This window comes from Arachis ipaensis, chromosome B10 (genome assembly GCF_000816755.2).
Source record: "Arachis ipaensis cultivar K30076 chromosome B10, Araip1.1, whole genome shotgun sequence".
In the NCBI taxonomy this organism is placed as follows: domain Eukaryota; kingdom Viridiplantae; phylum Streptophyta; class Magnoliopsida; order Fabales; family Fabaceae; genus Arachis; species Arachis ipaensis.
The window spans coordinates 116,887,700-116,903,615 of NC_029794.2; the positions used below are offsets into that span (position 1 = coordinate 116,887,700).

General features: G+C 33.2%; 1 protein-coding gene and 1 long non-coding RNA gene across 7 annotated transcripts in view; one reads left to right on the forward strand and one right to left on the reverse strand.

Moving 5' to 3' along the window:
• LOC110267465 overlaps positions 2,022–15,916 on the reverse strand; it is a 22,009-nt gene continuing 8,114 nt past the window's right edge. The window contains exons 3-4 of one of the 6 annotated variants that reach the window (XR_002355117.1): positions 9,225–9,279; positions 2,055–2,102 (exon numbers count right to left, since the gene is read on the reverse strand). This is a non-coding gene — a long non-coding RNA (uncharacterized LOC110267465). The other 5 variants (XR_002355118.1, XR_002355119.1, XR_002355115.1 and 2 more) reach the window with 5 other exon arrangements.
• On the forward strand, positions 2,123–5,039 carry LOC107621110 (replication protein A 70 kDa DNA-binding subunit B-like). The gene is made up of 3 exons (XM_021113069.1): positions 2,123–4,023; positions 4,169–4,283; positions 4,370–5,039. The coding sequence occupies exons 1-3, from the start codon at positions 3,827–3,829 to the stop codon at positions 4,571–4,573; spliced, it is 516 nt and encodes a 171-aa protein (XP_020968728.1). The 5' UTR covers positions 2,123–3,826; the 3' UTR covers positions 4,574–5,039.

Below are 15,916 nucleotides of genomic sequence, written 5' to 3' on the forward strand. Positions count from 1 at the left end.
TGGGCGTTAAACGCCCAGCCAGGTACCCTGGCTGGCGTTTAAATGCCAGTTTTCCTTCTTCACTGGGCATTTTGAACGCCCAGCTTTTTCTGTTTGATTCCTCTGCTGAATGTTCTGAATCTTCAATTCTCTGTATTATTGACTTGAAAAGACATAGTTTTAAAAATATTTTTGAATTTTTGATGATGGGAATCAATAAAAATGCAACTAAGATCAAATAAACAATGCATGTAAGACACCAAACTTAAAAGTTTGTATACTAAGGACTATAACAATGTAAAAATGCATGTAAGAAACAACAAAACATACAAAACAAGAGAATTTGAAGATCAGAGCAATGAAATCATCAAGAACAACTTGAAGATCAATGAAGAACATATTGCATGTTTTTGATTAGACATGTTTGGCCAAGCTTTAGCAGGACATTACATTCAATAACTAAATTGATGAGAATCAATCAGCTTTTGTGATGGTGGGAGCATCACCTTGAAACTCTAGAATTCATTCTTAAAAATTCTGAAGAAAAGATACCTAATCTAAGCAACAAGATGAACCGTCAGTTGTCCAAACTCGAACAATCCCCGGCAACGGCGCCAAAAACTTGGTGCACGAAATTGTGATCATCAAAAATGGCACCAAAGACTTGGAGCTCTCAAACGTGAATCACACTTTGTCACAATTCCGTACAACTAACCAGCAAGTGCACTGGGTCGTCCAAGTAATAAACCTTACGTGAGTAAGGATCGATTCCACGGAGATTGTCGGCTTGAAGCAAGCTATGGTCATCTTGTAAATCTCAGTTAGGCGGATTCAAATGGTTATGGAGTTTAAAGTGATGAAAATAAACATAAAATAAAGATAGAGGTACTTGTGTAATTCATTGGTGGATTTCAGATAAGCGTATGAAGATGCTTTGTTCCCCTTGAACTTCTGCTTTCCTATTGCCTTCTTCCAATCATTCATACTCCTTTCCATGGCAAGCTTTATGTTGGGCATCACTGTTGTCAATGGCTACATCCCGTCCTCTCAGTGAAAATGGTCCTGATGCTCTGTCACAACATCGGCTAATCAGCTGTCGGTTCTCGACATGTCGGAATAGGATCCATTGATCCTTTTGCGTCTGTCACACGCCCCACAATCGCGAGTTTGAAGCTCGTCATAGTCATCTCTTCCCAGATCCTACTCGGAATACCACAGACAAGGTTTAGACTTTTCGGATCTCAGGAATGGCCGCCAATAATTCTAGCCTATACCACGAAGGTTCCAATCTTAGATTAGAAACCCAAGAGATACACATTCAAGCTTGTTCATGTAGAACGGAAGTGGTTGTCAATCACACGTTCATAAGTGAGAATAGTGATGAGCGTCACATAATCATCACAATCATCATGTTCTTGGGTGCGAATGAATATCTTGGAGAAGAAATAGACTTGAGTTGAATAGAAAAACAGTAGTAATTACATTAATTCATGAAGAACAGCAGAGCTCCACACCTTAATCTATGGTGTGTAGAAACTCCACCGTTGAAAATACATAAGAACAAGGTCTAGGCATGGCCGTGAGGCCAGCCCCCAAACGTGAAAAGGTCTATGAAAGTATATCAAGTGTAAAAGTATGAGTAAAAGATGAAAATACAATAGCAAAGGGTCCTATTTATAGAAAACTAGTAGCCTAGGGTTACAGAAATAGGTAATTAATGCAGAAATCTTCTTCTGGGCCCACTTGGTGTGTGCTTGGACTGAGCATTGAAGCTTTCATGTGTAGAGACTTTTCTTGGAGTTAAACGCCAGCTTTTGTGCCAGTTTGGGCGTTTAACTCCAGCTTTTGTGCCAGTTTTGGAGTTAAACACCAGAATTCTTGAGCTGACTTAGAACGCCTGTTTGGGCCATCAAATATCGGGTAAAGTATGGACTATTATATATTGCTGGAAAGCCCAGGATGTCTACTTTCCAATGCAATTAAGAGCGTGCCAATTGGGCTTCTGTAGCTCCAGAAAATCCACTTTGAGTGCAGGGAGGTCAGAATCCAACAGCATCTGCAGTCCTTTTTCAGCCTCTGAATTAGATTTTTGCTCAGGTCCCTCAATTTCAGCCAAAAAATATCTGAAATCACAGAAAAATACACAAAATCATAGTAAAGTCTAGAAGAGTGATCTATTAATATATAATAAGAATGTAGTAAGTAGTTCATTGCTTGACAAGTGGTGATATATATGCTCGACAAGTGGATGTTCCTATTGATTGACATGTGGCTTTAATTTCACAATGCAGACATCCATTAATAAAGGGATTATCATGGTCAAGCGCGGCAAAATCTTTTACCGAGTTTCAAAATTTACGGAGCCCTATATAAGGTTGCCACAATCAGTTTATAAACTATTTCTTTCAAACACACATTTTAAAAGCTTATACATAACCTCATATGAGTTAGTTGTGTTAGAACATTTGGTTAATCCAAAGATGACAGAGGTGTTTGACAAGTTGATGGATGTCAATGCACGAAAACTTGATTGGAACTTTCAAGTTTATGCTTTCCACCTCTGGGAAGTTCCTAATAGATTTAATATAAATGATATCAATGGAATAGAGATGGTTCTCCAAGACATTCAGGTAAGTTTGTTGAACTTTATTTTTTATTTTAAAAGTTATTGGTTTTTTAGAAATTAAAGATTGATAATATGGTTGAATGATTTATAGGGTGGAAGGATCTAAGCCTCAATACCTAAATCTTTGGTCAAGAAATGGAGAGGCAAAATTCTGGAGTTTAAGATGTATATCATGACCCATTTTATTGTGGTAGACAAAAAGGAGAAAACCAAGACAACCAACAATAAATGATCCATAAATTTCTCACATAGGACAACGGTTCAGCCTGTTGCTAAACCAAGTTATCCTCTGAAAGCATTTTGCTTTAAACCCATTCCGGAGTTGCTGGCTGCCGAAAAGCTGGAAGATTCAGTGCTTATAGGTAAGACTATAACTTATGAGTTCTTTTCAGATAAGATGTGAAATGCCACCGAGTTTTTTTCATTTTGTTAGTTTTCATATTAACTTCAAATGCCGTGTAGATGTTATAGGGGAAGTGGTTGGTAAAGAGGATCCAAGACAACTGATAACTAGCAAAGGAAGAGAAACAAAAAGATTGGCTGTGATACTTGAGTAAGATAATAAATGACCAGTTTTGCTTTTATTGAATATTTATTTTTACACTACTAACGACCATTTGTCTATCTGAATGTTGTGCAGAAACAATAGTATTAGCTGTGTGTTGTTTGGACATATGGTCGACCAAATACTCCCATATCTAGAAGAAGGAAGGGTGGAGCCACTAATAGTTATAGCACAGTTTTTTAAACCCAGCAGGTGGAATGGTATGATTTAAATCCATTAGATGATTTATATAGGGTGGCTATTAGTTGCATAAACATAATGGTTTTTGATGACTCGCGACAAACTTTAATTTGTTTCAGAAAAAATATCAGTGCAAAGTCATTTTGATATATCCAAGTTACGTATTAACCCTGAACTTGATGAGGTCAAAGAGTTTCGTAACAGGTTAGTGTGACATGTAATTAGGTCGGCTATGCAATAAAGTGATTTCTAATCAGATTTATGCAATCAAACTTATAACTTTGTAGGAGGCTTTCTAGCAAACCATCTAATTCGGCAAGGATTAGTCAAGTTTCATCCCATGGTCCACGTTCCGGTGCAGACGAAATAAGAAATGGGGATGCCGTAGTCAAAACAATTGAAGAAGTTTTAAGCTCTACACAGGTAATGAATATAATATATACTAGAACCCTGGATGTATAAAATCAGCACTGAATATGAATTTTGTATTTCGTTTAATTTGTTTTCAGGAAGGACTTACATGGATTGCCGGTACTATTGTTTTGATCAATGCTGGAAAGGATGATTGGTTTTATAAATCCTGCCGAAAGTGTCCAAAGAAGGTAGACACCCCAATCGGCAACAGATATGAGTGTGAAAAATGTGGCCACACTCATGGTAGCGCATCACTTAGGTGTGTTATATAATCTAAATATAATAGGTGGATGTTATTCTGTTGAATCTGGTCTGGGTATAAGTGTTGAATATTGTATGAGTTTAAGTGTTGAATGAGTTTAAGTGTTGGATCTGGTATGAGATTAATTGGCATTTTCTTTTAGGTTCAAGCTCGAGGTAATGGTATATGATGGAACAGGAAGCTTGATGTTGCTGATGTGGGACAGGAAAACGGTACAGCTTTGTGGGAGGCAAGCTGAGCAAATCAAGAATGAAGAAGTAATTCAAAACATTCATTAGTTTTTGTTTCTCTTATATGTTTATCACAGTATTAGCTTATTTTGGAGTCTACTGGATATTAATAGGCCGTTGATGGAGAAGGTTATCCTCCAGCATTGGATAGCATGATGGATAGGAGGTTACTCTTCAAATTAAATGTCAAAGTGTCGAACATTAAGCAGTATGACCATGTTTATACAGTCATGAAAATATGTGATGATGAGGAAATTGTGGAGATTAACCACCCTAAAGCAGTTCCAAACATTGCTGCTGCTACTCTCACTGTATGATCTTTTATCTAATATTACTCCAGTGAATTATTTAGTATTCAGTTAGAAGCATGTCTTATAATTTATAAGTAGTCTTCCCGTGGTTCTCTTTGTAGGATACTGGATGCAGTGACTCACTTGATATATCGGCAGCGGTGGTTAATCTGCATAATGATACTGATTCTACACTTTCTGTGGTGACTAGTTATACTAACTTTTAATGAAGTTGGTTCCATTATTTTTAAAAATTTAACTATGTATGAACACTATGAGAGTTTTTGTCAACAGGATGGCTTAGAAGATAGTGTCACAAGCCTCAAGTCCAAAACCCCTGCTAAAAGAGCTTCCGTGGGGCTAAAGCAATCCGTGCATATCAATATTGACAATGAAGATGAGTTGGGGTTCTCTACCAACAAGTTTAGCCGAAAGGGTGGAAAGAGGCAGAAGATGCAAATTAATGACAGTGACAACTGAATATATCTATTTCACTTAGCAGTTTTTGTTGGGATATGGAGATGTATTTTATTTCTGCTATGAGTATCCATATTAGTATTGTTCGACTCGGTTTGATCAAGGATTTCAAAATTGTGTTCATTGTGTCTTTTTGAATTAAGATGAATGCGTCAGTGGGTAATTCATTTAAGTTACTACCAGTAAACGGCAATGTATGGTTAATTCCATGATACAAGTTGATCTTAATTAACTTTGGCAATGTATGGTGGCATTGAATTCAGTTTTATAAAGTGGGTAATTTATATTTCATAAGCATGGAAGAACAAGTTTTGAATCTACACATATTAATTAATCTGAGCGGGCAAAGAAATATAAGTTTGATTGACAAGTGGTGGTATAGGCAATACTTGGTAATTAGAATACGCATCCATACAAGTATTATAGTGTAGACAATACCTGGTGAAATATCAAAGACATCAGAAAATGGGTATATAATTATTTGGGATGAAAAAAAATTAGTAGATGAAGTATTAAGTTATAACTCATATACAAGTAACAAAATTGTACTAGGAAATTGATACCTGCTTCAGTAAAATTAGTGTAATAAGCATTTTGATTTATATGGTTTGTTCTTATTAACAAAATAATATATGGTGTGTTCTTATTAATAGCAGATGGATATATCAGAATATATAAATTTGATTAACTAGGTGGAGCAAAATATGATATGGTGGAGCAGATTTACATAAGATATAACAAAGTACAAATTTTCAACATATAGAAGAAATGATTCACGCTGAGATTTCACTTTAACGAGGCCTTAATTGGAATGAAGAATTGGTTTATATGTGCAGCTTAAATTGTAGCAGATTTTGTTTCAAATTATAGGAAACTAATACATCTTTATGACATATCACATGTTCTTTTGAAAACTAACTAATCCAAGCCTGTTGATGGATGAAGAGTTATATTAGCTAAAACACATACAAATAGAAATCACATGGCAAGAAGACAGGCAACCATAGGTGTAAGAGATCAAGTTCAATTGATAGATTGACTCATGACCATCAACGAGGTTTAAAGCATTTTTTGGATACACACTATATCAACCTTTGAACTTATAGCTATAGCCACTAATACGTTTAAGACAGATGATAGGTAGCAGTGTTCATTTTTCAACACGGTTAAAAAGCAAAATATATACTATATGTTGAAGCATAGTCCAAAATGCCTAAATTTCAAACATCAAATTGACAAATCAAAAGGTTCTACGACCAAAATGGTTAATTGTCATTTACTACAACCTTGATATCCGTGTAGCAAGTAAGGATGAGCATAAGAAAATTATACAGTTTGACCAATTGCAAATAGAATTGACTATAACTCAAAAGTTAAAGTAACCCTATAATTGATAAGTGGATAATTGAATTCAATTTTATAAAGTGGGTAATTTATATTTCATTAGCATGAAAGAACAAGTTTTGAATCTACACATTAATTAATTGGAGCGGACAAAGAAATATAATAAGAATGATATATTGTAGTATAGGCAATACATGATCATTACAATACGCATCTATACAAGTATTATGGTGTAGGCAATACCTGGTGAAATATTAAAGATATAAAAAATGGGTATATAATTACTTGAGATGAAAAAATAATTAGTAGATAAAGTATTAAGCCCAAATTTATATACAAGTAACAATATTGTACCAGAAAATTGATTCTTGCTTCAGTAAAATTAGTGTAATAAGCATTTTAATTTATATGGTTTGTTCTTATTAACAAAATAATACTTGGTATGTTCTTATTAATAAGTGATGGATATATCAGAATATATAAATTTGATTAATTAGGTGGAGCAAAATATGATATGGTGGAGCAGATTTACATAAGATATAACAAAGTACAAATTTTCAGCATATAGAAGAAAGGATTCAAACTGGGATTTCAGTTTAACGAGGCCTTAATTGGAATGAAGAATCGGTTTACATGTGCAGCTTAAATTGTAGTAGATTTTGCTTCAAATTATAGGAAACTAATATATCTTTGTGACATATCACATGTGCTTTTGAAAACTAACAAGTCCAATCCTGTTGATGCATGAAGAGTTATATCAGCTAAAACACATGCAGATAAACAGGCAGCCATAGGTGAAAGATATCAAATTCAATTGATAGATTGACTCATGGCCATCAACTAGGTTTTAAGCATTTTTGGATACACACTATATCAACTTTTGTACTTATAGCTATAGCCACTAATACGTTTAAGATAGATGACAGGTAGCAGTGTTCATTTTTCAACACAGTTAAAAAACAAAATATATACTATATGTTGAAGCATAGCCCAAAATGCTTAAATTTCAAACATCAAACTGACAAATCAAAAGGTACTACGGCCAAAATTGTTAATTGTCATTTACTATAAGCTTTATATTTGTGTAGCAAGTAAGGATGAGCAAAAGAAAATATGAGCAAAAACTGACAGGGAGCCATAGGTGTAAAAGATCAAGTTCAATTGACAGATTGACTCTAGGCCAAGAATGAGGTTATAAGAATTTTTTGGATACACAATATATCAACTTTTTTACTTATAGCTATAGCCACTACTACGTTTAAGACAGATGGCAGTTAATGGTGTTCAATTTTTAACACAGTCAAAAAGCAAAATATATAGTATATGTTGAATCATAGCTCGAAATGCTTAAATTTCATACATCAAAATGACAAATCAACAGGAACTATGACCAAAAATGGTTAATTGTCATTTACTAAAGCAACCTCTTCATTCTCTTTTACCAAAGTTTCCAGTTTCCTATTGATGTTTATAGATTCAACCTCATAACGTTCGACGGTGAATTTTAGCCTATTCCTCTTCTCATGCAAGGCTTTTAGTTGCACCTCAAATTCATTGATTTCTTTTGACATCTCACTGACCCTTTCTTTTCCTTTAGTAATTGAAGTAGAAAAGTGTCCTGTTTGGCCTTTGCTACTTTTAATTTCTCTTGAAGTCCATTCTTTGAGTCAATCAATCTTTGAGGATTGTCTAACACTTCTTGAACAGGTGGAAAATCATTGAGAAAATCTTCATAGAAGTGACTAATCTCAGTAACCAAAGAGTGAAGATCTTTAGGAACGTGTGATGGCTCTATTATTTGGCCTAATTGAGCCACATAGCCAAGAAATTGATTCTTCATGTTAACATCTCTCTCTCTCCCTCTCTCTCTCTCTCTATATATATATATATATATATCCTACTAAAGTGATGATAAGATTGATAGATGTAGCCACAAATAGGTCTATTCTAAGTGACAGGTATTATCAATAGATTTTTGAAATAATCAGCAAGAATAATATACGGTCTTAGCTGAATAATCACAAAAAAGGTTAACTGCTATACATGCCAAGGATCTCTCAAAAGAAAGTATGAATGAATTGATTAATTTTCATTGTGGAGCAGGTTGATATTTGTGTAAATATATATAAAAAAAGGGATACAAAAGGCCATGGTTCACAAAGAGTATATAAAAGTGACACTTTCTCGGTCTATTATAGAATCTTATCATATAAGTTTAATGTTTTAATAGTTGGTTGAAATAAAGTGATTTGACGAATTTCTTTATGTTCAAAGCCCCAACTAAGATGGGTAAATAAATTAGGAGATTGTATTAGGTTTAAAAAAGTTCAAACAATGTGTACTATAACATCTAATGGTCAATAATGTATATCAAGTAGAGATTGCTTTGGGGCAAATATGATAAAGATTATTTCCTAATGGAGTAAGACTTGATGGTTTTAGCAAATAGTGGTTGATCAAAGTGTATTCTTTAAAGTGACATAGGTTAATGTCCCTTAGATAAAGACTACATACATCATTATCATCAAAGGATTATTTAATGGTATTTTAAAAATATGATTTAAGGTTGCTTTGTCAGCACTTATACACTATTACGTGTAAACACAAATTTTTAAGTAGCATAGCCTGTCTGTTAAAGAGCAACAGGTGTCCAGCGTAACATATATCAATAATAGTCCATAAATGGTACTTGAAATTACATTTGACTTTGAGTGGGCTAGAGGTTAAAATATACATATACATGTTTACTTAACTTATTAAGGTTATTACCCAACAGATCACACTTTTTGGCGGTGAGGTTTAACTTTATCATCTAGGTAATGAGTGCTAACATAATATAGTAGGTCAATTTGCTTACCAATCTTATCAATATTATGTGAGCAATCAGAGATTAAGCATTTTTTTAGGTAATCCTGCAAACAAAATGACAAAAGTGTAAGTGTGTAACCTATTAGCAGTATGAGCTAAAAGGAACCATTGGAAAAATCCAATACAATGTGACCCACACAACGGTGGAGGAACTAGATTATAATTATACTTCATAAATACAATCTCAAAAAAGGATGGTCCAAACAAAACTATCTTAATAATGTCGTATATAAACAATATTAAAGACAGAGCGGTGGGTGCAAAACAGAAGCTACATTCTATCTTCCTAAAGACTATTAGTCAAAATTTCAGCTCTTGCATACTAATAATGAGTGATTTTCTACCCACGAGGACTCCTCTTCCTCATCTTGGTGAGGACCTGATATGGAGAATACTTGTGAAGGCTGACCCGAAGACGGTCGGCAGGTGCAGGACCGTAAGTAGAGCTTGGAACTTCAAGCTCTGCACACCAACGTTTGTGAAAGAAAACTACAAAGAAAATAAGGAACGGAACAAGAGTGTTATCATTGGGATAGGCTATCCTCCGAGCGATCAAAACTCTCTATGGTTTATTAGAGCCTTTGTGGATGACGGCCGTCAGGTGCAATTCAACGTCCCGATGGATATAAACCAATTCGGTTTTTATGCCGTTATCGGCTCTGATCACGGAAATATATGCTTGAGGATCTTAATGGGTGGCCTTAATTCAAGGTTACTAATTTGGAATCCTCTTACGAGCAAGAGGCAATATGCAACAGATGAATCCATTAAGCACCTCACGCACGCTGTTTTCTAGCTATGCATTTGGCTTTCTTCAAGACACGGTTGAGTATAGGATTCTCCACATATGGAAGAAGAGTTTCTCACAGAAAACACTTTCATGGTCTCTGTACACATCCTTTGAAAGATGCTGGACTCAATCTGGGACATTTGACACAAATGCGCAGAAAATTGGGCCCAAGTATGTTGTCAATGATGGCATCTTCTATTGGATAGGGTGGCAACGTCCTAACTTCACCCAACCAGAATCAATAATTATGTTCAATCTCCTACAAAAGATGTTTCATGAGGCCACGATACCATCGCAAGTCCCATCTGATTACAATGGTCTAACTCACTTCAATGATGGAGTAGGTTTTGTTTCATATCACAATGTTGGGTTTACAAGGCAGGTCCTGATTTGGCAGTTGAAAAGCGACTGGGACCATAATCTTCAGTGGGATAAGATGGTAAGGGTCTCCGGATTTGGCATTCCGTACACTCCAACTTTGTTCGTTGGGAAGGATATCTTATCAGTCATGGAAGCTCGAAGTGGTCATAGGGGGTCAAATGATGACACAGAAGGTACTGATGTTATAATTTCAAGACTCAAGTACATGGAAGAAAAAAGGGAGAATATGGTACACCGCACTTGGCAGGAGCATGTGAACGTGAAAACAATCACATTGCACCATGAAGGACTCTTTATGGTGTAGTTTATAACTAAAAAGTTTGATTAATCACCAAGATATATCTGTTTGTTGTAATGTTTCTGCTGTAGTTAATGGTCAGCAAGATTTGTTTATGTAGTTTCTACCTAAGTATGCCATGGTTTATGTCTCTTGATATCATAGAACAATGTTAGGTCAATACCATCCCCCTCAAAGTGGAGCTATTAGGTTACTTCTTTTTAGGAGTTGGGTAAATTATGAATATCATGTATCTGGAATGCAAAAGTGTTTGTTGTCACTTAACTTTTTAAGTTATAATCCACAACAGTTTATGAAATTTTTAGATGATTTTTAATAGCGACAATGCCTTTAGCATTTTGATGTTAATTTTCAAATGCAAGAAAGGTAAACCTCCATCATAGGATTTTCATACAGTTGACTAACTTGAAGTTGAGAGTTATTTATATGATCATGATTGAGTTTGACAAAAAAGATGTTAAGATTTAAAATGGTATAGATTTTGTAGTGCAGCAAATTTTTTCACATATTTCTATTTTTTATAATTCTTCATGGATGAATATAAGCCTCTAAAAAATATGTTCCCAATTAGAGTTACAAATGAACACTGAAAAAAGAAGTTGACAAATAGTTATAACTAGCATGCAAACAAGTCACACTCATATCCAATAAACACAATTATACCAAAAAATGGAACAGGATTCCATTACTACTCCTAAAAATTATGTACTCGGTGGTATAAATTAGTAAATGCCATTTGTAAGTGGATCACATATTGACATACAAATTAGACCCAAAAAATGTTAAGAATAAAGATGCTGAAAATTTTATATTGCATCAAATTTGTCCACACAATTCAGTTTTTTACACTTATTGATGGATTGATATAAGGTCTTAAAGAATATGTTCCCAGTTTGAATTACAAAGGATTCAAGAGAAAGAAAAATGACAAATAGACTGATATAATTACTTAAATTTATTAGGCATTAACTTGCAATAATGAAAAATATAGGTACTAGATAACATAACCCAATTAAAAATAGTTATAACTAGCATGTAAACAAATTGCATTCATATCCAATGAACACAATTATATCAGAAATGGACTAGGACTCCATAGTTACTCTTATAACATATTTACTTAGTGTTATTAATTGCTAGATGCCAATTGAAAGTGGATCACATATTGATTTGAAGATAGATGGTAGCAACTTGATTTCCTAATTTCTTTTGAGACATAGAATGCTAGCAAAGTATTCCATGTTTCAAAGTTATTTTAAAGTTATTTTATGCTCTTATTGATAAAATATAGTATGTTTTATCAACCAAACTTTCGAAAAGGAGAAAAAATTAAATAAAACAGTCTACATGGACGAGTTAATGTACGATTAACTAAATGTAAAAAATAAGAAATGTTAGTTGCTCTGAGACTTTGGTAGAATAAATGTGTTTGAATATGCATCAAATATATGAGTCACATTGCAATAGGCCTTAGGCAAAACACATAATGAGAATTCCGAGTTGACTAATCTAAGGTTGAACACGGAACCCGCAGGACAATTATATGAAAGCCACCACATGAATGGTTAGCCATCAAAACTCCTATTCAAGTAAGGAAATGGATCTCTATGGTATGGATGAATATTAACTACGACAGAAGACATTTTATAACTATCTATTCAGCATTGATAGGGTGGAGAGACCACCAAAGATGGACGAGAATGAGAACTGTGTCCAGTCTTCAAGTGAACAATGTGCAGTTACTTTCAATGGAAGGACCCCACTTGCAGATATCCAGTTCAATACAAGAAACTATATTCAAGGTAAATTCACATGCCAACCTTTAAATCTAGACAGATAAGTATTTTGCTATTTTTTTAAAGGTAGATTATAGGTCATGGACAGATTTATGTGTATTACAATAACCGGGTCTGGAGGTTTGTTTCCAGTTTAACCATGAAGGGAACATAGATCTTTTCAGAAGAATAATGGTATTAGTATATAATGATAAATTCAACCTATTAACTTTGCAGTGGATGAAAGGTGCAGTGGTTTCAGGAATAAGAGGAAGGTCGATGAGTACTGCAACAACAAGTGGTTAAGGCTCAGAAACAGGGAAGGTAGTAGCTCTTTAGCTTACGAAAAAGCTCAACAGAAAGAAACCAAGGGCATCCCACCTCCAGGTTAGAAATGTTTAAATTCATACAAGTGCAGAACGAATTTTATTGTAAAAAATAGATACCGTTTTTTGGATAATATAGGTAAAATTCTAACTATTTAATCAATAAATGCAGGATTGGTTTCCCCCGGTCTTACAAGTTTAGAGGAACAACCACATATAATTTTCGATACCAGCAAAACCAGAAGTTTTAGAACAACAGGTGATGTTGCACAGCCCACAGACATTAACGGTTGTCAAGAAATTCTTATAACAGAGAATTCAACATTGTTGGGATACAATACGGTATCTCAGGTTACTTCATCAAAAGGTAATGAGCATAAACCAAGGTTTTGCAGTAGATGAGCCCCATGATTATACATGTAACAATAGAGATGAATTTTATTACTAGATGATGCAAGGCTTGCTAGGATGGAAAGAGCATTCAAAATAGCTAAGAAGAGGAAACGTATGGAATTTGCTTTGCCTCAAGGTAATCTGACCAAAATCTGAAGTTATATTATCTGAAGCAATATCATTCTTTAAAATTAGGGGCAACATAATACATTACATGAGAATCATAGCAAAGATTTTAAAATTTTAAGAATAATAGAAAAATACTCTATATCATATGTTATAAGTTTGGTGGTAACAAAAAAATCATTTGATTTAAGAATATTGAATTAATTGACTTATATGGTTAAAAATTATATTGTATAGGTTGTAGTAAAGACAATACAAGCACTGTCACCGATGGATTGAGTCAAGTGTTGGCATCCAGGGCATTAGGTATTCAATTTTTATATCTTATTGTCACTATTAGTTGCCACCATATGTATAACTCATTGGAATACTTTGTGGTTGTTAAAGGTATTGTAAATGCTTGGGAAGTTAAAAAATTAACTTCCTATTCAGAGGACAAGGAAAATCATAATAACAATGTGGTTGACCAGATATATATAGATCAAGAAAAAGGTACTCATTGCCATCAAAACCAAGTTAAGAGCAATGTTTCTGGAACAATTTTGGCAGTAAGCCAATCGACACTAAGCCCACTATCAAAAGGTAACGCTACAGTAATAAAACACATATTTAATAGATAGCTATCTCTATAAACTGATATCAAAATTAAAGAGATTTATACAGAGTCAGCAAGACACGCGAGACTTGAAAGAGCACTCAAGTTACCTAAGAAGAAAAAGGAAACTATAGTGTCCCAGAACCAAAAAGGTATAGCTTAACTATGTATTTAAATAAAAGCACCACACTAATCATGTTGATGATAGAGCTTGGAGAATGCTGATTACTATAACTATGCAGTGAAAGGATCCATATATTTACAAGGGTTACTAATTTGTATACAGGAACCATTTCTGCGATCACATTCACCCCACAAACCACCAATATAACATCAATGGAAGGTATCAAAAGATTTTGGATTAATTACACAGTTAACTCGAATAAAAGTTGTTACATGTTAAATGGATAAATAAGACAGCATTTCGTGCTTTGTAATGCCTCCACACAGGGATATCAATGAGACATATTCACATCACTATTCTATTTACAGGTTACACGAATAATGGAGTTGCTAATAATCTGGATATTATTAAGCATATTCAAGTTGATAAAGGTACTATGTTACAAATCATTATGCTTCTTAATATAAGTAAAGAAAAATGATATCCTAAAATGAACTTTTGTTTGTGTACTTATCGTTAATCCTCCAAATAGATTTAACTAGATTGGCTAGAAGGTATCGAAGGCAAATAATGGAAACAACAAAGACCCCTGAAAGCTCAAACCATGGCCAAGGTGCGGTGTATTTTGTGTATGTAGTTTGTTTTTTTAGTTTAGAGGATTAATAAGAATTTATATCCACAGTCATTTCTAATTAATTAACTAATATTATTTATCTCAGATATTTGTAATACGAGGTAGTATTAACAAAGATAAGTGGATCGTTGCCTATCTAATTGTATCTTAATAATTATATAGGTGGAGGAAAACACAAATCGGCCAACAAAGGTGGAGCAATACGAAATACAATAGACAAACGAGGTACAGTGTTTAAACTAGAGTTAGATCAGTGCGTTGCGCAAAGTAAATTGAATATGATATCTATGAAAGGAATGAACTAAAAAAGACTTTAAAAATAATATAAAATCTGTTTATATTAAGTTAATTTAAAAATTGTTTTTACTTATAATTACTTAGGTAAAGTAACTAATTGGTTACATTTATAAGTTAAAACGTAAAAGTAACTATTCATTCAACTTATAAGAATAAAATAAAGTGAGAATGATTTATATTTGATTAACCAATTTATATGTATTAAAGAGAAATAATATTAATTACTATTAAATATATGAAGTAACTTTTACTATAAAAGAAAGAGACTAAAACAAGATTAAAAAAATAAGGTTAAACACACAAAAAAAGAATAAAACGCAATGTGAGAATAGAAAAAATAAAATGACAATTTCACCAAATTAAACATCAATATTATAAAAATATATAATATATCAAGAATTAATTGTACCGTTACTTGAAATAAAAAAGAGAGAATGATTTATATTTGATTGACCAATTTATATGTATTGATCTTAAAATATTATTAATTACTATTAAAGATACAAAGTTACTTTTATAAAAAAAAAAACACTAAAAAAAGGTTAAAAAAGTAAGGTTAAACACTACACGGAAAGAATAAAAAGGGATGTGAGTAAAGAAAAACTAAAATGACAATTTAACTAAATTTTTTATATAGCAGTTTAAAAACTATATAATATATCAAGAGTAAATTGTTGCATTTCTTGAAATAAAAAAGAGAGGATGATTTATGTTTGAGTAACCAATTTATTGTATTCAAGACAAATAATATTAATTACTATTGAAGATATAAAGTAACTTTAATAAAAAAAAGGACTAAAAAGAGGTAAAAAAAAGTTGGAGACTAAAAAGCGTTTCGAGAATATATAGAATAACTAAAATGTCAATTTAATTAAAATATTTATATGGTAGTATTAAGAACTATATAATATATCAAGAATTAATTGTACCATCTCTTGAACT